Raw genomic sequence first — 21,028 nt, forward strand, 5'->3', positions numbered from 1 at the left:
AAAGGTTGCTGAAGCAATACAGGGAGCTTGGGAGCCTTTCTGCAGTTGAGCACTTTTACTGGCCTAAAGCCTGAGTTTAGTCTCCAGCGGCTGTGTTCAGCCTGGCCCACTCAGCACGGCTCACCGGGCATGACTGGACAGCCGGGTTCGGCCTCTCTTCTCCTCTCATTTTTTGTTTCTTGTGGCACACTGAGATGTTTTTCATTAAAGGAAGCTGGTAGCTGCAGAAAATGCCCAAATATGGGTGCATGGATACACCTTCAGATCTTTTTTTATATATAAATAAAGCTATAAGTGTGTGTGTGTGTGTGTGTGTGTGTGTGTGTGTGTGTGTGTGTGTGTGCGTGTGTGTGTGTGTGTCAGCGTCTCAGCAGATTTGCCAAAGCAGTGTTCTCTCTGCCTACCACTGGTTGTGTTTTGGGTCTAAAAAAAGTAGGTCAGCGTTGGTTTTCCACACAGACAGAGAAAGGGAGAGAGACCGAACAAGCTCAGCTAAGTGAAGTTAGTTCTGATTTTAGTGTCCTAAAGATCTCACATGCTACTTATGTACCTTCTTCAAACGCAGTCAATACAGGAGTCATTTTAGGTAAGCACCTATATAGTACCATCATTGTGTGTGTATATAGAGTTGTAGAGACATCATGCCATGCACTGTATTAGGTGAAGGAAGGTGTTCATTATAGAGGTTAACTGGATAACTGTGACATCCCAGGCTCATTACAAAACCAAGAGTGGTGAAAATATTATGATATGACCGTGACAATGACCGAAGGGTGCTAGCGTCTCAGAAAGCCGACTCTATAACAGACATCTTCTGCCTACATATAGATACAATAGACACGTATAGACACTATATATACATATATAGAAATATATAGCTAGTTTGAATTGAACAAATTAGATTTATATTATTATATTTGTTCAGTTTAAACTAGCTCACATAGTATCAACTTGCTTCAAAATGAGAAATTCTGGAGTTCTAATGTGATCTGTAGAGTGTTTACAAGTAAATATACTCTTATTTCAGAGATAAATGGTGTGCTTAAGTGCCTAAAACCTCTGCACAGTGCTGTACCTATTGAAAATCCTCCTTTCGGGCCTTTGTCTCATTATAAAATGCTTGTTTTCAGGTGGCAGGGTTATTTGTTGTATTTGAATATTTACAATTGGATAAGCCTCATCATCCATCATCGACTATGATTGGTTGCCATAAGCAGTAAATGTTCAGAGCTCACTGAGTTCTGAAGCTCCAGCGAGAGATTAGAATGACTTCCAGATGAGTTCCAGCCTGTTGACTCTGTTCTCTCAAGTGAATAGATGGAAGCAATTAGTGATGTTGAGAGGAAAACATGCTGCTGAGGTTGCTGAAGTAAATCTAGCTGTGAAGATATGATAAGTAGAATTTTCCATTAACCCTGTCTTACCTAATGTCTCAGACCACACAATTGGCGATGTTCCCTTAAACTGCTTTTCAGATCCACTTCGGACTCCATACACGAGCCTGCCGGCTGCAGTGAAGTGGCTTAGCAAGAAGAATTGAAGTTTTATGGTTTGACGCCAGCATGCAGAAAATCTTTATTATTTGATGTTTATTTATTACGTTAATTTAATTCTGCGTCGTACATCTATTGGCCCTTTGTGTTGTTTTCGGCATGTGTCCGACGGCGTCAGTATTTGGGTGCTTTTGGGTTCTGTAAATGTATTGTGCCACATTGTGTCAAGTGAAGCTACCGTCTTTACATCTCAAAAACAACAGTGTGCCTGTAGGCTGTAGTTCTTCCATGGGTCTCTAGATTTTGTTAAGCCTAAGCCTCTTAGGTGCCTTCTGTTGGATGCTGTTGGGAAACATTTCATTTAAAAGCATTAAAAGGGAGGATGGTGTAGCTCGCCTGTTTGCGAATGTTGGTGATCCATAACCGCAACAGGTTTGCTTAGCAGCAGCAACAGTTTGCAAACTCACAATCTAGCTAACCAAGCTAAAGCAAATTACTTGCCATGACATTGCCATAAGGCCACCAAGATCTAAAAGGATGTTTGGCAATGTGTGGGCATGTAGTTGACTGTGGAATTTCTGCATCAGCATTTTTTCGTTTCTAAACTGATTGATGTCACCAAATTGCTACAGTGTCTGCTGAGCCTTGATCTGGTTCTGGGAAATAAGCTGTGAACATGTTTCGGATTGAACGCAGAAAAGCATTTATTTATTTATTTATTTATTTAAATTTTCTTTAACTAATTAACTAATTAAACACTAACAATTAACTTAACACAATTATTTTAGCTCCGTCTCTTCTTTATCTCTTTAACTCAATAAACAAAGCATCAGATATTGTGCCCGATCGCATTATTAGAATAAGAATTGAACCCACAATACCTGGAGCAGCTCTATCACTAGTACAAACAAAGAGTCTTGAGCCGATTAGATGTTTTTAGGAGGCAGTGAGGTGGCGACTGAGCAGGCGTCGCCTGTGCGGCATTACAGCATTGTCTGGAGCGGCACAAGGAAGACTCTGCCATGTGGCTCGTTAGCGAAAGGCTAATAATGTTGTCATAATCGTTAGGAGTCACAACAGCAGCCATTTTGGGAGTTGCTGTGCCTGCTGTTCTTCCTGTTGTGCTGGTCCATGTGTGTGTGTGAGCGTGTGCCCACTGTGTGTGTGCCGGTGAGGGAGGTTGGCATTAAACCTAGACATTACCTCACCCTACTGGGCAGACGGGCCATTACGATGCTCAGCAGGCTGCAGGAGAGGGGGGGGGGGGCGAAAAAACTCAATACCTGGTGATTATCTATACACACACACACACACACACACACACACACACACACACACACACACACACACTGCAGCACAAATCCTCAGACGTCACATTACAGATGGCAATCTTCACACACACACATACACAAGTGCACGGACGTTCTCCTGGGATGAGTATCAAGATAATATGCCACAGCATGCTGGTTTTGGTGGTAGATGAGTCAGGTAATGGAGAGTGCTTAAGCTGGCCTCTCCCACATTAAAATTGCAGCTTATCAGTGGGCTGGCACTGTCTGGCCTGCCCCGCTGTTGCTGAAGCATTGTTCCCGCAGGCCATCTCATACTAACACCTACAAAAAGCGCTTTCTATGCCACTTAATACACAGTTTGCATATGTACATCGTCTCCTTTCTTAGACTTTAATCTCTAGAGAGGAGTCAGAGCATAGAGGCAGCTTTCCTGGAGCAGACAGCCTCATTACTTTGAATAGGTTAGGTCTCGGTACAGCAGGAAAAAACAGCCAAACCCCCAAATGCATAAGGGTACCCTAGGTTTCTTTTCCTAGATTTAAACTGGCAGCCCACCCCACCCCCCGAAAAAAGGTCAGAAAGTCAGTGAAATTCTTGCTTTTCAGTCGTTTTACTGCAAGAACAGTGAGTGTTAAAGAAAAGGAGCCTGTGTGAGCCATTGTTTTTATATGGGCAGCACTGAGAGAGAGAAGGTAAGGGTGATGGTGAGACTACAGAAGTACCATTACCTTAGCAATGCTTGTATTGCCACTGCTATTCCCGCAATACCTTGCAAATACCAATTGAAATGTCTGGGTGATGTCTATACAGTGGCGAATGTTGGCACAGATGTTAACACTATATGGTAATTTAGCTATTTACACTATATCGACAGAAGTATTGGGACACATGCTCATTCATTGCTTCTTTTGAAATTGAGGGTATTTAAAAACAGTTGATCCTGTATTTGTTGGAGTAACTGTCTCTACTGTCCAGGGAAGAAGGCTTTCTACTAGATTTTGAAGCATTACTGTGAGGATTTGATTGCATTCAGCGACAAGAGCGTCAGTGAGGTCAGGATGTTGGCTGGATCACCATCCCACCTCATCCCAAACTCCTCCCAAATGTACTGCATGGAGCACCTTTCTTCCAGAGAACACAGATCCCCTGCTCCACGACTCAATGCTGTGGTGAACAGACTGTTAACATGGCTAACCAGCTTCTCCTGATTCAGATAAATAATTGTAGCATGTATAAATGATTGGTTTAAAATTGTGCACGGTGTTCACAAGTCTGTGACCCTATGAACAAACTGGACTCATGCAGGAGCCACGTAAACACAGAACACCTGCGCTACTTGTGCAGCTCATGCTACTCTCCTGACTGTATAAAAAGTGGATACTGCCCAAGCACCTTTATTTTTAAGAGTGCATGAAGTGTGTAAGCCTCGTGAAAGTGTGCTCTGGTTTCTCCAGCTGAGACGTTTTGAACGGAGGTTAACCAGTCGCAAGTGCTGTGGTCAGCCGTGTGGCTGGAAACTGCAGACTGCATTCACATCTGCAAAGCTGACTGCCCAAGTCAGTCACTAGGTGGTGCTTTGCTCCAAGCTGCATAGAAGCAGTAAAATTAATTGGTTGGTGCAAAATGCTCTGTAGTGAATTTACTCACTAAACTGCACAAAAGGCTCTAATGTGTAGAGACCCATTACAGACAGATGATAAAAAATTTGAAAAAGTAAGTAATAAATGAAGAAATGAGCACAGTGACTGTTCCTAGTTGTTACCCTACTGGTTTCCTACTTCTATATGTCAAATTCAGTGGTGCAGTCAAGGTATACACAAAAAAGCCCAAATGTCTTTGCAAGATTTTAGAAAAGCCAATATTATAGCATATATCGTGAATTCTAGAGGGACTGTCAAAACCAGCCACAACACCATTAACATGCATAGTGTGTCCAACACCAGCGTCCCTTGGGATGTTGCTTCAGACACCCATTCAAACCCCGAGTCCTGACCCCTACCTCTCCCCTCCTCCCTCTTTGTCTACCCCCACGTCTGGTGTGTGAGCGCCTGCGTATGTGTGTGTTGGCGGGGGACATGACTTCCAGACGAGACGTCAGACAGATAAATGTCAGCTTGTCTCCTACTGGGATGAATTGGTAGCTGAGTGGGCAGAAGAGAAGGATTTCATCGTTTAAATTTCATTCGGACATCTGCGATTGGGCATAGCTGACCGCTGAAGGGTGACATTCAGTATTGACACAAACCTGAACACACTGAAAACACTGCTGTAGAAGAAGTAGTAGTTCTGAGAAATGTACCTTTATCTAATTAATTCAAGTTTTGTGTCTGGTTGCCCCTGCTTTTGAGGAGGTTGCACGTCCCGCCACAACCCCCCCACCCCCCACCCCCCACCCCCCCTTCCTCTTCCACACTAATTCGTGTCCCTGCCATGGTACAAGCTAGACGACTGCAGCCTGAAAGGGGCCAGACAGTGGGGTCACCTCAAGGTTACCTACCACATTTCTCACTGAGGGTGTAAAGCTCTGTCCCTGAACGATTCAATTCAATTACAGTTCTTCAGGAAATAATTCAGAGCGTCATGTAATGTCAAACTCAGCAACACCGTTGAATTCGCTTAGACTAGTTTTTGGCATTATGTTGAATTATTGAATAAAAATGCAGTGAATAAAACCTACAGGTCTGGAAGGTCTATTCACAGAGTGGTAGAATACAGACTAAAAGCTCAGTGCACCAAGTTTTCCAAGCTTGGGGCATGAGGTGATATGGAGAATAGCTTTAATTTAATGTTGGCCAAAAGCTGTCCACATACTTTATGAATAATATGAGAATCGTTTCTGACTTTCAATTGAAACCTTCAGACAGAAGCGTTTTATACCCCTGTTCTATTTGCTTGCTTTGCCTGGTCTCGTCTGGTATGAACCGTAGGTGTAACTCGCTGGGCTAAGCACCAGCCCTCTAGCTGCCTTTTCAGTATTCTTGTCTGCAAGAGCAGTGTGGCTGTGATGCGGGTGGGGGGCAGGGTGGTGGTGGTGCTGCTGGTGGTGGTGGTGGTGGGGGGGGAGTCACAGAGTCCGCCTCCCTGTTCACACTGGGAGCAGCATTGTTGAGAGCAGCGGCAGAAGACGGCCGCATTAGCCTGAGAGTGCTAGACTGTGAGCAGTGGCTGGACTGATGGGAAGCATGTGGTGAAAGCGATGTGCTTGACGGCGGTGCGGGCTCCACGCGCAAGCGCACGAGTCATCAGGGCGCCGATGCCACCCGCGCGCGAAACTGCACCGGACCCCACCTTCAGGGAATGGACATATGTGAGTGTTGCTTTTTGAGTTTTACTATTACTGCTGTTGTCAACGTCAGGGTGGACTGGTGGTTCCCAGTCGTGGTGCTGGAGTACCTTGTCCGGCTCTGAACAAACCTGGTTTAACTTACTCTCTAAAACTCTAAAAGATGGAAGACGGGGATACTCCGGGAATAGGGATGGGAAGACGTGAACTTTGACAGCCCTTATTTTCAGACAAAACGAGCCATAAAGTTGTCCTTCAGGTTCTTGACTCAAGTAGCGATACGTTGGGTTCCAAAAGGCGGTGTTTATTGTGCCGCTATTGGACAGGCCAACTTTGTCCTGCTGTTGCTGTAGTGATGAGCGTATTCAGTGACTGTCTCCAGCAGCCCCATAACCTCCAGCTCCCTGTCTCGCACTTTTACATCTCAAGCAGGGGGAAGTGCCTGGTGCACTATAAACAAAGGGCCTTGATGAATGAATAGACTGTCTGGAGTTGGGATTATTACCCGTTTCTTATTCCCACTGCTAGCGTCTTCAGCTAGAGCACTTTTTTGTTGCTCGTGTCAGACCCAGACACAATAATTCCTCTCTCTGTTGTAATTTTGCTGTTTTAATTGAGCTGATTTGGTTTGTTAGAATACATTTCCTCATGAGGCTCTCCTTATCTGTAGGACTTTGTTTCTCTTTAGTTCTTTCCCCTTTCCAAAAGGAATCCATGATTTCAGCCACTGAATATTTCACCTACAACTTTTATGTAATGTTGCAACTATGCAGGATGTTTCTAAGCCTGAGGTTATGGTTTGAGCGTAGTTAGAAGTTGCCTCCACAAGTTCCTGGCTCGAGACCTTACTGGAGTAATGGAGATCAGTTTCAGAAAATACAAACAAGGCCATATTTTTATTGGACCGTCAGCATGTCCCCGCAGATCAATAAGACACACCAAAAAAAATGTATATCGTTTTGTAGTTGATTGATTCAGCAATTCACCGTCTCTAATTACACAACAGTTTGGCTAGTTTGCAAGCATGCAATAGGATCCAATATCCAACTGAAAAATATGCAATATTTGATCCCAGGTCAGGAAGCCTGACTTATGATTCTAAAACGGGGGGAAAGAAATTCGTATAAGTTGAAGGGTGTTCTCCTACAAGCAGTAATGGTTGCTACTGACTTGCAGTTTGCTGTGAAAACAGCCTGAGGATCCAGTGTGAATTATTGATGGAGATCAAAGACAGCGTGCCTGTCTGTGAGCTCTATCACTAACCTAGCCATTCCTGCTGATCTCCACCCAGCTCAGCCGGAGGTGTAGAAGCAGAACATGGATGTTTTGGCCTTTTTTGGAACGACAGCGTTTTTTGATGAATGAATGATCGCTTGCTGATAAAGATTATATGAGGTGGCGTGGTGTTGACAGGAAACTCAGAACCAGAGGGTTTTTTTGTTTTTGTTTTTTTCCCCTTTCCCCGTCAGGTTGCTTGTCTCTTCCTTTTTCTCCACTGCACTTCCTTCTCCGCCGTCTGAACTCGCTCTTTGAAAATGTCACTGCTGAACTCCCTTCCAACCCTGTTGTAGCGTTCTCAAATGGAGGAGTGTGGTTTCCACCCACTGAGACTGTGCATGCAGGTTCAGCTAGCGGTCATGGACGAATGTTTTAGAAAACTGGAGTGCCTTTTTTTTCCTTTCCCCTTCCTACTCCTATCCTCCCTTTTTCGCTCGCTGGCTTTGTCTTTAAAAAAAATCTTTCAGACTTCTTTTCAATGCTAAGCATGCCCTCAGGCAAACTTTCACGCTTCTTGCACTTTTTAGCTTAAAAAAAAAAAGTGAGAACATGTTTTTTGTTTTTTTTTTTCCTCCTAAAACTTCAATGTTGATTGTTTTACTCTGCGGACTTGGCAAGCTGATGTGTAGGCCTACAAGTTGGTACAAGTAGCTTTGGCTGACATGAAAGCACCTTTCAGATTTGGTTGAACACAACATGCCAAGGTATGCCTGCCAGCAATGAAGGCTTTCCCAAAATAGATTTCAATTATATGTGGATAAGGGAAAGGAATGGAGCCTAATGATAGTCTACACATTTTGTTTTTCAGGAATAAGGATCCATACCACAAGGCCCAAACCTTTAGTACGAAAGTAGACACCTTGTTTCTCCTGACATGATCAGCAAAGCTGCAGGGATATGGCACTACTGAACAACTCTGTCTCAGGGTCTTAGGCACTGCCTTTATCCAAGGTCTGCAGACTGTGGGGAGGGATGAGACTTTCTGACAAAGACTGGAGGCAGGATGCTTTAACTTGGACAGCCGGGGGCACTTGATTAAAGGATGGTGCACATGTTCATTCATTAAGGCTGTTAAGTACAGCTGGAGAAACCATAATTGGCATTTCTGTAGATGCTCACTCTCAGAGCCTAAAGTAGAAGACTGAAGGGTGGCATCATAGCACCAGAGCTTAGTCTTTTTTTTTATTAACCAGCCGCTGACCTGAGCCGCGTCTGAGTAAACAAAGCCGTGTGATAACAAGAACTATTGTGCTCTCTCACTGTGATATGGAAATCTCTAGACTAAACAAATGCTTATTTGTTTCTGTCAACCTTGAAGGAGTAAGAAAATATGCTTGGACAAAGGCACGCTGATGCATGGCATCCATTAACTCCTTAATCCTTTTGTTACCTTTTTTACTAAATAAAGAAACTTCTCCCATTGTTTCTGTCTTATCCTGCAAGGATCTGGCATCCTGGATGTTGGGTGCTTCCAGCAAATTGTGTTTATCATATGTACCTGCACAGGTAAAATGTGCGCAAAGAAGCACAATACCTAAGGTCTCTTGGCAGCTGGCCCAACAGGTTTCAGTATTGTGTAGGTTAATAGTTCTGACCTGCAGTTGAGAGGTGTGAAATACTCCTCCCATATACTCCTATACACTTACACAGACAGGAATCACTTCATCACATGTATATTCTTTTCATAGCCTTTTACCTGAGCATAGCATATTTTAACAAAATCGAAATTAACTGCAGTATAAAAATTGAAAATAAATTATTTTTGGTTTAACATTTTGTTGATGTAAAGCTCTTTCCATTGTGAGTAGGTTCTTTAAACTAGATCAAATGTTTACAACAATAGCTCCTAAAGAACCACACTTGTAAAAGATACTTTATGGAACCGAAAGTGGTACTTCTATAGAAGGTTTCACAGATGCTTAAAAAGTCCTGGAGAATTTAAGGTTATACAGTGTCTTGAAAAAGTCTCTATTAAAGGTACTACATACTACTATGAGGACTAAATCCAATGAGACATTGTGTATTTTACACTAACTCAGACTACTAAACCAGCAATGTGCAACCGACACATAGCTGTCCTGTGGTTAGTTCTTAACCACAGACGAATAAAGTAAAGGAGAGCAGACCTGATGAGGTGAAACACACTGGAAAGAATGCAGTGCAAGTTATTTTCCAGCCATTTGCATTGTATAAGAGAACCTTTCTGTTCGTTGGTAGTGTTGGAAATGGTTTAATCGAGCTACTATTGAAGTTTAAAGCTATTAAAATGCATTGGATTTGGATTTTCCCTGTCCAAAGAACCCTTTTTGGCTCTGATATTTTTAAGAATGTATATTCTAATTGCCAGCAGTACTGCTGTTTAAAGTTCAGACTATAACCACATAAACATGCCTGGTCTTTGAGCAAGCAGGCTGTTGCCGCAAGTTGTTTATTTTCCCGGTTCCCGGGACTGTAATCCTACAGTATGATCACCATGATGATCAAAATAGGATGGAGAAAAGCAGGCAAGTGATCTCACAGTGTTTGATTTTCAACCTGTGTGGTTGAAAATTGACGGTAATACATTCTATCTTTGGGGTTTCTGGGTGTTGGGTGTTGGGAATTGTGTTATTTGTCTATATTTGAGGTGTTAAAGGTAATTATTGGCACTGAATTTGACTTTTTCTGCCTTTTTGCTCCTTTATTTTTAGGAATGTATACGGCAATGACTAACAATACCCCTGTTGAATAGTTCAGAGTAAAGGGATGTAAACATGCCTTGTCTTGGAGCAAGCAGGCAGGTACAGTATACTGTTAATGTCCACCACGTCCACTTTTTTCAGGGAATCTTTCAGTAATCTTCCATACTTGTGGAAATTCTCTCTCTCACTCACTCACACAAACACACACACACACATTGTCAAACGCAAGCTCCTTTCGGCTGTAGTATAATTCAGGTGCACAACAGGCTCTGCTCCCCTATCAGCAAGCGAGAGCGTACGGTTACTGACATTTCACACGTAAGTACGCAGGACCCGTAAGACGCCTTTTATGCTCGGCAGTGCCTTTTCTCTCCTGATGGACAGAAACTCTGTTGGGCATCTTTACTGATGTCTGTGTTCCTTTCGCAGTGTTATTGATGGTGAGAGCTCCTCTGTAGCGTAGCCTCGGAGCGGAGGCTGCAGCTTGGCGTGCTGGGTGGGATGGCCCCTTCCCACTGGCAGTGTTTGTGCCACAGCTGAACTGCAGGGCTTGAATCGGCTGCCTGCTCTTCTGATGCCCAGCGGGATGCCAGTCTGTCAGCATGTTGTGCTCTCCCCCATCCCTCTGTGCTGCAAGCCTTTGATTTTTTTTAGCACAAAGACCACCTGTGTGATCTAGCCATTTAAAACACCAGACAAGCCCCCCCTCCCACCAATGAAAAATGCATGTTTATAGCTGGATGACAAAATGCTGGTCTTTAATATGGTGACATGCACATTCAGAACAGCCTGTCAAAACACTTTGGTGTCTTGTCAGAGTGATGTGGCATCCATAGATGCCCTGACAAACCGAATAAGCGTCCACGTCAGGGTCTTTAGAATCTGTAGTGTGGAGGAGCTGTCTGTAACGAGCATCTCTCTGCGAATCCCGTTTGTTTTCTCACAAAATTGACCCAGTCAGCTATCACTTTTATCCTAATAATCGATTAGTGTCAGCTTCCCCCAAACGCAGGCAAGTGTCTAGCTTAAAGGATTGTAAGGGGGGGGGGGTTTGGTAGGAAATTTTAGCTTTGGTGCACATTTTGCTTGCTACACACTGGGGATGCACAGTGTTCCTAATTGCAATAGGAGTTTTTGGCTTTAGTTATAATGATACTATAAGCTACAGTATTCCAATAAGCTACAAAGACCATGCTAACCAATCTCAGATGTTGTGAGTAGGTGAATGAATGAAATTGTATAAGGGATCCAAATAAAGCTGTATATCTATTGATCTGTTCTCCTCTATTATTATTTTATTCTATTTTATTTTTTACCATGACCAAGAGGTACATCCACCCTGTGGTGTAACTAGTTTCTGAATTGTATTCTGATAAAATTATAGAGTCATGCATTTACATTTGGTAGTCAAATTTGCCTCCGGTTGGTCAAACTGCAAGCTCATTGTTATGTGGGACGGAATATGTAGATTCGCTTGTTGTGCTGCAATTATTTCTGGTGTTTCGGGTGAACTAGGAGGGGTTTTGGTTGCCTAATGTGTTTTTTTTGGAGAGGCTGGTGCGTTTAGATTGCTACTACGTGGCTCACGTGTCTCAGGCCACCTTCTGAAGTGGTTTGAGTGATGAGATTTGTATCTGCTTTAAACGACTAAACGTATCTGCTTGACGACGTTTACTCTTGCATTTGTATGTGGCTTGACCTGATACTCAAGATGCATGAAGTGACCAGGTGTAAACGCAGCCACAGGGGGGACAGGCTCTGAACCGGATTGGGCATCAAATTGGGCCTGTATTATCTCTAGTAGTACAATAACCCATATATGGTGTTACCCTGCTGCAGACAATTCGCTGAAAGCCACAGTGAGGCCTTCAAAGTGGAGCAGGACCAATGAATGGACCGTGGCAGACTTACAGATCTTCCCTTTGTAACCTGTTGTAAAGTTCAGCTGTTTACTCCCTAACTGGTCTTAACTAGTTTCTTCCCAAGCGGTCCAGACTGCCTGGTGTTTTCATTGCTTTAGTTGGAGATGATCAATCCAAGTCCAAGCGGCCTAACCTTCTCTGGAAAGCCTGGGGCTGGCAGCTCGTCTTGCCCTGCAGTGAGTCAGCAAAGCATCTGTCCTCAGCATGGCATGATGCAGTGTCTGAGACTTCTGTTCTGCCTTTGTCTTGGCTCGCTCAGATTTATGTGTGTGTGTGTGTGTGTGTGTGTGTGTGTGTGTGTGTGTGTGTGTGTGTGTGTGTGTGTGTGTGTGTGCTGCAGATGTTAATGGTTAGGTTCCTGCAAGGTGATGTGTTTAAGTCTCACCAGAGAGTGAATTATTCAGGGAATATGTGTGTGTGTGTGTGTGTGTGTGTGTGTGTGTGTGTGTGTGTGTGTGTGTGTGTGTGTGTGTGTGTGTGTGTGTGTTGTGTTGCGTGAGGGTATCTAGATGAAATGAGTGCGCCAGAACATAATTCTCTGTTTCTCTCGCACTCACAAGGTAGAATTAGGGCATCATTCAAACGCCATACAAAGACACAAACACACACTCAGTCATTCATCGTCTCGCTCTCCTCCATCTCTGGAGCCTCTTCTCTCGAGATTCCACAGAATTACTATTATATGTCTTTCCGGTTGCCCGGAAATGGGCCTGTAAATTCAGTCTGAGCCTGTCTGTAAGCTCGCTCTGTTTAAACTAGGGATACACTGATTCCAATACTGAGCCCTGATTTTATACCAGAGCTGTTTTTATTTTTTTATTTATTTTTTTATCCTTTTTGTAGAATATGTGTGTCTCACTGTGTGGAGCTGCCTGGGATCATGGGATCAAAGCGGATAACAGCATGCTAAACTAATGACTACACTTTTACTGCGGTTTTAGCAGTTGCTCACTGCACTAAACTGTCACCATTTCCTGCTGTGAATGAAGACTATTTTCCCTACTTACTTAAAAATGCTTCAGAGGGTTAAGAAGAATAAAGAATATGTTAAGGTGGTAAAGAACTTTTACATGCATTTTTAAAAGCTTTATAAGGTTATTTACACATCACTCTTACAAGAAAAGGTTCTTTATGGAACATTGGATGTTCTTTATGGAACATCATTTTTAAGAGTTAAAATAACTGGTTTATAGTGGGTGAATTTGGGTTTCTGTAGTGTGTGTGTATTAGCGTTAGCGTTAGCGTTAGGCTCCTCCCAGTTCTGAATGTGCTCTTCAGCGCTGGTTTATAAACTGAGGAAGGCGTGCGGTTCTCCCGCTGGTAAAACAGAGCATTTCAGTGTCGGTTTTAAAAATGTTTAGATATTATAATCTGTGTTCATGTTCCACTGTAAAATCGCGACACACTACAGACTCTCAACTCTTTTATTTACCTTCTGAGAAGGTCTGTACTGCTGCCGGCTGGACAGTCATATCCAATAATTGTGCCTTGAGGACACCAGATGGTGCTGGTTAAAACAAAGACTCAAAACTGGATTCACACTTAAACAGCAGATACCCTATCCTTTAAAAAAAAAATGCCTAGACCTGGGACAGTCCTACTACTAACCTTTGTTTCCCTGGTGTGTTACTGGGAAATAACCAGTCACTGCAGACAAAGGATTATTTATTACATGCGGCAGGAAGCTGGCGGCATGCAGCAAATGTGAATGTGCGTACTGTGTATTCTCCAGACGACTGCAGGCACCTAACCGTGACGATTCGAGACAAATACATGTATCGTTAGACTCCTGCCTCTGATAAATGTATTACAGGCTGCTGCTGTCGGGGATTCTCATTATCAGAACTAGTGGATTGGATCTCTTGCCCACACTTATATATGTTAACCCCTAAACATTGCATTGGCAGTTAACATCGCCAGTTAAATCTACTGCTACGATGCTGCTATTGTGGCATTTGTGTGTTTTGTACTTTGCTAACGGACGAATAGAGGTTTCATGTCATGCTCTAAAGTGGTGGCTCTATTTTGTCTGCATGCTCTAGCTGTATATGTTGCATTTCTGAATCAATCAAAAGCGTTAAGCATCTTGAATCATGGTGACATGACAGCTTTAGCAATTTGCCTTCACATTCCCAGGTTACCCTGCATATGTGAAATGAGTTGGTCTCTCACACTCACACCACTCGCATATACTCTCGTCTTTTTTTTGGTTCCTCTCTTTCTCTCACTCTCTCTCACACATACCCTCCTCATGTCTGGCACTCACTCCCTGTGAGTGTCCCACTGTCTCGCATCTCTCAGTCAGCTGTGTCATGCGCTGCTCTGTTCTGCCTGGTGACAGTAAAGCGGCTGATGGATCTGCAGCCTCTCTCTCTCTCTCTCTCTCTCTCTTTCACTCGCTCACTGTTGGCTGCACTGAGCTCAGCTCTGGCTGCCTCCGGCGATTTTTGGGCTAATGCTGTTCCTCGCACCCACTCTGTCTGCTTTTTACTCAGCTCTTTATCTCTCTGTCTCTGTCTGGTCTGTAGTTTTCAGTGTCTCTCTCTCTCGCTCTCACTCTCGCTCTCTTCTCATTTCTGTGTCTCTCTATGCCTGGACGTGTGCGGGTCTGTGTGTGCCATGGCAGCGTTCAGTGTCTCTGTGGGTACGGATGCTGAGGGCTGTGTCTCCATGGCAATGATGGCAGCTGGATGGCCCTGAGAGAGAGAGAAAGAGAGAGCGAGAGAGGGAGAGAAGAGAAAGAGAGAGAGGATGGCATTGCCAGTGGTATCTGGGGCAGAGAGTGTGTGCATGTCGCTAGGAGACCAGGACAGGAGATCCAGTATCCGGCAGTGCCACTCCATTGGAGAAGTGCTCGCTCCTTATTCATTCTGTCTATCTTCAAATGAAAGCCAGGGCTAAAGAGCCGACCCCCCCCTCCCCCCCCCCCCCCCCCTCCTTTTCCAGTACTGACCCCTCGCTTTTATTTGCTCAGTGTGTTGCCCCAAAGCAGCCATGCTTTGTTCATTTAACTGGACCTGTCCAAACAGGTCAGTTTTCCTCTTTTTAGAACCTTCATCCATGGATAAAGCGTTGTTTGACCAGCGACTGCCTGGTCAAACAGACTAATAGAACCAGTGCCGTGCTACATGTGCGCATGCTGAGCTGTGCTTGAAAGGGTTGAAAGTAGTGAGGAATATGGGAAGTTCCAGCAGCAGGCCATGTTCAGCATTTACCTGAGCTACGTTTTGGTTCTGACTTCAGTGTCCAGTTGGGTCGGAAGCCGCGAGTCCACTGTGTAATCAGCCTACGAGGAAATAAGAGGATTTTCCAGTCTGAGCTGTGAAATATGCACAGCCTACTCAGTTGGATCACTGATGCTCCAGTTCATCTCAACTTCCCTTGTATAGGGATATGTGATAGGTAGGCTGGGTGTTGAAATTCAGTACTTTTATAGCACTGACCGAATTGCTCTAATACTACGGAGCGTTAGGAAACACTGTTATTCCAAATCTTATTGGCGTATTGTCAGAAGGATTTCAGGCCATACACCAGGCCTGGTGATTCAGACTGCCTTTGTAAACTTGTGAATGAACTTGTGAATGTGCAGGATAGCCATTGGCGACCTTCACAGGTAATCGGGGCTCAATGCAGGTCATTTTTATGGAATTTTATGGCCGAAGAGTTCAGATTGGTTCTAAAATGAGTCTTGTGAAAGAACACATACCAACCAGTGTCCTCACTCTCTGAGTCACAGGAGCGGAAACTGCTACTACTGAATTTAGATTAAGTTTTAATGCTTATAAGCCATTCATCATGCATGACTCTCACATGTAGGTAGCGCTTTATTTACTATGGATTTCCAAGCCTTTGTTATTGCCAACTGTTTAATATTACAGAAGTGATGGGTAGTTCCAGCAGTTAGAGAAGCCTTTCGGATCAGTTGAAGTGCTTCAGCATCAGGGGACAATATTGTGATGCTGCATTACCCACATGGTGATTCATTAAATCAATAGTTCAAGCAAACCATGCTAGCATGTCATGCTAAATTGCAACTACTCTAGTTTCCTCAGATAAATTAAATTGCCTTAATAACAATTAATACAAACTGTAGGAAGGTGGGAGTGGATCCATTTCTACCTCATCATTAGATAAGGGGCATTTAGCAGATTGTCCGTGAACCAAGAGTGCACTTTTAGTTTAACTTTGATGGGGTCTACCAAAGGTTTGATGAGCTACACTATATGTCCAAACGCTATGTCAAGTAGCACCCATTGCTGACACAGATGTGCAAATGCACAGACACACACAATCACAGAAAAGTGCTGCCAATGGTATAAGACTCTGAAACAGATAAACCTATTGGCTCCATGCCTAATGCCAGGCATGTGCTAGAGGGGTATAAAGCCCTTCGGTTCTGAGCTGTGAAGCAGTGGAACTGTGTTCTCTGGAATGATGGTGCTTTATTCAGTACTTTTGCGATGGGCTGGGGAGTTGAGGGATAAGGTGCTAACGCTCTTGTCGCTGAGTGTGTTGCTCCAGAATCTAGTAGAAAGCTTTCCCTGGACAGTAGAGACAGTTCCTCCAACAAAAACGGGGGGGATCTTTAGTGTTCAATACCCTTGATTTCAGAAGAAACAATGAATGAGCAGCTGTCCCAATACTTTTTTCCATATAGCGTTTGTGCAGTACCCTCAACAGTGGGTTAGAACATCCTGAAAAGTTTGATACTTTTTTTCCCTCCTGAAATGTTCCAACCCACCTTTGAGAGAGTGCTAATTCCCTTGCATCACACCCTCACTGACGTAACGCACTCGGCCCACAACACTCATGCAGAAGCTATGATTTAATGGGTGAAGCGTACACTTGAGTGTGTCAGTGCTTTTCAGCCTTCAATGGCAGGTGAGTTTGTGAGTATGTAGGAGTCTCATTGCCTAGCTTACCCCGTGGTGCACAAGACCATGCTGATTCTGTGCTGTACACGTTCATAGCAGCTCACTTTTCCGGCATGTTCTCTGCCCTGCTTCTGTCTGATTTCCTTGTGCTTTGGCTCTAATCTCTTTTCTCCCTTTCCCCCGCTCGGCTCGGCTCGGCTCGGCTCTGCTCTGCTCTCATGGCCTAAATTCGGAGAAAAGCGGTGTTTGTCTCCTCTGATGTGTGCTGCTGCACTGCGGGCAATTTTGTGGCGAGTGTTCCAGCCGTTCTGTTCCGACAGCTCCCTCGGTCTGCTCCTGAAGATAATGCTCCTCTGTTTCGCACTTTAAAATGTGCACTCTGCAGACCCAACTGCTTCCAGAATCGTCTCTGTCTCAGCGAGCCGGAGGCCTGTCTGGCCCCTCCTGCAGCCTAATCAGATTGGGCCCGCAGTCTGGGGCTGGCTGGGATATCGCAGCTACCCGCTCTAATGCCGCGGGCTGTCTGGCTGCCGGAGATAGGCCAGCATTGTCTTGCTTTAGCAGACACTCTGCCTGTCTGTCTGGGTAATGGCTGTCCGTACCAGGGAGATTTCCCTTCATGTCGTTTTACATATTACAGGCCTGCTGTCTCTTTTTTTTTTTTTTTTTTCTTTGGTGCTCCTCCTTTTGTGAGAGAAAAGTAAACAGCCTTGTGAACAGTTTTGACCATGCTGTCATATTCAACATCTTGTTGAAAAGTCTTTGGAAGATTCTGGAGCTTTCTGACCTACTGAAGTCTTGGACTTTCTAAACTGCATGGAGTAGAACAGTAAGTGTGGTCCAGTTCCTCATCTAATAGAGCATTCTATTCTGTCTTTTGCTCTTCCGATGTGCAAGCTAATGGAGTTTACAGTACTATTAATAAAAACTCCTGCTAGTTTTGCGTTCTGAGACCTGTGGCTCCTGCTGGGTTCAGTACACTGTTCTCTGCTGCCATCCAGTGGCCGCTAAGAAAGCTGCAGCCACTCTCAGCCTTTGGTTCTCACAGTAAAGCAGATTTTCAGTGTGGGTGTTCTCCTGTAACCTTATTCTAAATCTTGCTCTCTCTTTCTCTGTGTGTGTTTTGCTCTCTCCTGCAGCTGAACTGGAGTTTGTGCAGATAATGATCATAATCGTGGTGATGATGGTGATGGTAGTGGTCATTATCTGTCTCCTGAACCACTACAAGCTCTCTACGTGGTCCTTCATGAGCAGGCCGGGCCAGGCCAGGAGGCAGGAGCACTCTCTGCAGCCGGTAAGACACTACCAGCGCTCTGGGTCATTCGCTCACTGTGTGCTTTGTGTGCAGTTTAATCAAGTATGTTAGTTAATGGGTTTCGCAGTCAGTGCCAGGCATTTGAAAATGACTCTGAACTCTCTAGATCAATATTCTGTGTGTGTGTGTGTATATTAGTGCTAGGCAAAGTCTGGCAGTGTCTTGATTGGCCCACTGTCTCGACTGGTAGACGATGGCATCATTAAACAAACCCCATTAACACACACTTTAATTATGCGCTCAAGGCTGTGCAGAGTCTGGAGTAGAGGTAAAGGAAAGTCAGATTCGATACCTGGCAAGCAGACTAGCCTGACAAATACGCCGCCTCTAGCAATGAGATTTGTTTGGCGCGGCTGTGCTGCTGTTTCACCGACACCTGAATGTGACTTGTGTATTGGTTGGGGGGGTCCCGTTCGCCAGTTTTCTGATAAATATCCGCAGTGGTCTCGCTCCCAGACACAGTAGTAATGATTAAATTCACCCCAGCTCTGTCTAGACACCAGCCTGAGCCAGACAGCCACGCAGCACACTGCACCGTGCGGCAGAGACAGATAAATGTCTGAGACCTTTTCATTTTTATTCATGAGGGGGAGGGAGTGGGCCAAGACGAGAGACTGTGGAGACGCAGTCTGGGGAGAGAGAGAGAGCGAGCGAGTGAGAGAGCGAGTGAGAGAGCGAGTGAGAGAGCGAGTGAGAGAGCGAGTGAGAGAGAGAAAAGAGAGAGAGAAAAGAGAGAGAGAAAAGAGAGAGAGAGAGAGAGAGAGAGAGAGAGGGAGGAGAAGGCTATCTATTGGTTTCATTTACCACAGACGTGTAAACGCTGAGAGTTAGCATTACGACACAGATGAGCGACTCCTGTTGGGTTTGATTGTTATTTCAAGCTCTGACTGGATTCAGGGAAGATTTGTTTGTTTGTTTGCCTCCTGCTAGGTACACACCAACAATGACACTCCCCTAAAAATGAGATTCTTGCTCAGTTTGGAGACTTATTTATTGATCCATCTCCTCTTCTGTTGACGTTTGTGTCTGACTTAAATAATCACAGCTCAGCTCTGCAGATTTTGTGCTCTTTTAGATGATGGATACTAAAATGAGCAAGTAAGCTTAAGCTGTGGGTAAACAAAAAACAAAAAAATCAACACCAACATCGATTAGCTGTAATATTACACCAACCTGCCCAGTATTGAGTAGGTCCCGCTGGAGCTTTCAAGGTGTCCTGTAGTATCTGGCATTAAGATGTTAGCAGCAGATCCTAAAAGGCCTGTAAGTTGTGACGTGGGGCCTCCATGGATCACATCAATAATCCTTAGATGCCCATGACCCAGACGCCATTTAATCAGTTGTCTTTACTCAGACCAATTTTGGTAGGTACTGACCACTGCATGGCAGAAAAACCGACTGTTCACTTGCTGCCTACCCCCTGACAGAAGCCACTGTAGATGAAGTGTGTTTTTCTGATGGACGTAGTGCTTCAAGAGTGGTGATGGTGGTAGCAAAGATGGAGAAACTGAAAAAGGCATAATATAAATACTTGAATAATAGTCCTCATAGGCTGATACAGAGGCCTAATGAGCTCTAGGCTGTGTGTGTGTATGTGTGTGTGTGCTCATATTTAATATTATTATTATTATAATTTGTTATAGACTTATATTTGTTATAGATATATTTGTTAAGACTTAATTGTAATAATTCCTTCCTAATTCCTCTTCTCTACCTGATAGGAGGGATGTTTTTGGCCATCAGATATTGGTTCCAGACAAGGAGCTTCAGAGGTGAGACCATTAACTTATAACCATTGTGTGTTTGTGTGTGTTTTCATTGTCAGTTTAGGGAGTCTGTGTTTGGTGAGGTCAGGGGAAGAAGAAAGGGTCAGTGTCTGAGGCAGGGCCCCTCTATTAATGATTGTCCATGTGTTGCCTGTGTGTGCGGGTGTGTGTGTGTGTGTGCGTGCGGGTGTGTGTGTGTAAGTGAGTGGGGGGGGCCCATTTCCCAGTGCGTATGTGTCTTTGAGAGTCCCTGTCTGCACGGCTGCGTCTCTCACTGCGTCATTAATCACTTGCTCTCTCCTGTCTAGACAGCTGTCTGAGAGACTAGACATCCTGCCTCTCTCTCTCTCTCTCTCTCTCTCTCTCTCTCTCTTTCTCTCTTTCTCTCTTTCTCTCTCCCTCTCTCTCTAAATTACCTCTCATTAGCCACCCTGACTCAAGCTGAAATGCAGCCCCATAAAACAAACCCGCCTGTCTTGTTGGCCTGTAACATGAAGGTTTCCTTCGATATAGAAAAATTGGATTTCGCATGAATTGATTTCCTCTTCCTGCAGATGATGCTTTGTTTATGTCCTACCACTGAACAGTTGTAATCTTTTCTGTGGGGTTCTCATAGCAGATTGGATAAATAAATAAATAAATAAAATTTTTCTCTCTTAACAATAAATCACTGTTTAGCTTCCCAGTTCTGGTCCTGAAAGACCCAATGCAATGCCCAGCGTTTCAGCTTACCTCAGCTTATCTACTAAAAACTTAACAGGGAACTACAGAAAGAACTTTAGCTCATATAGGTGACAGCAAGTCTCAGATATAAAGTTTCTTGAGTGGGTAAACCAAAACAAAGTGATCCATGTACTGGATATGGTGATGTGGCAGCAAAGATGGAGAAACTGAAGAAGCATAATACAGGAATTGGAGGACTCTCCAGATGGTTCAGTCAATGAAGAGACTTCCATCAATAGTTTCGGGTAGTTAAATGGACTAGTACAAATGACTAATCTCTTCTCTTTGGTGGGATTGCTTTATTCTTTAAATTGAATATTCTGGGCTAAATTCGAGTGTGGCCTGTTTATGTGAGGTTGGGACTGCTGATAGAACTGTGGAAACTGATCAGCCATAACATT

The 21,028-nt window shown here is 44.2% G+C and overlaps 1 protein-coding gene across 2 annotated transcripts in view; it reads left to right on the forward strand.

Moving 5' to 3' along the window:
• ldlrad4b (low density lipoprotein receptor class A domain containing 4b) overlaps positions 1-21,028 on the forward strand; it is a 78,481-nt gene that overhangs the window by 49,636 nt on the left and 7,817 nt on the right. The window contains exons 1-3 of one of the 2 annotated variants that reach the window (XM_072679505.1): positions 5,928-6,092; positions 17,963-18,117; positions 19,860-19,910. In XM_072679505.1, the coding sequence (XP_072535606.1) occupies positions 6,083-6,092; positions 17,963-18,117; positions 19,860-19,910 (216 nt within the window). In that variant the 5' untranslated portion in view covers positions 5,928-6,082. Of the gene's footprint in view, positions 1-5,927; positions 6,093-17,962; positions 18,118-19,859; positions 19,911-21,028 lie in introns of those variants that run through there. The other variant, XM_072679504.1, reaches the window with a different exon arrangement.

This window comes from Salminus brasiliensis, chromosome 5 (assembly GCF_030463535.1).
Source record: "Salminus brasiliensis chromosome 5, fSalBra1.hap2, whole genome shotgun sequence".
NCBI lineage: Eukaryota > Metazoa > Chordata > Actinopteri > Characiformes > Bryconidae > Salminus > Salminus brasiliensis.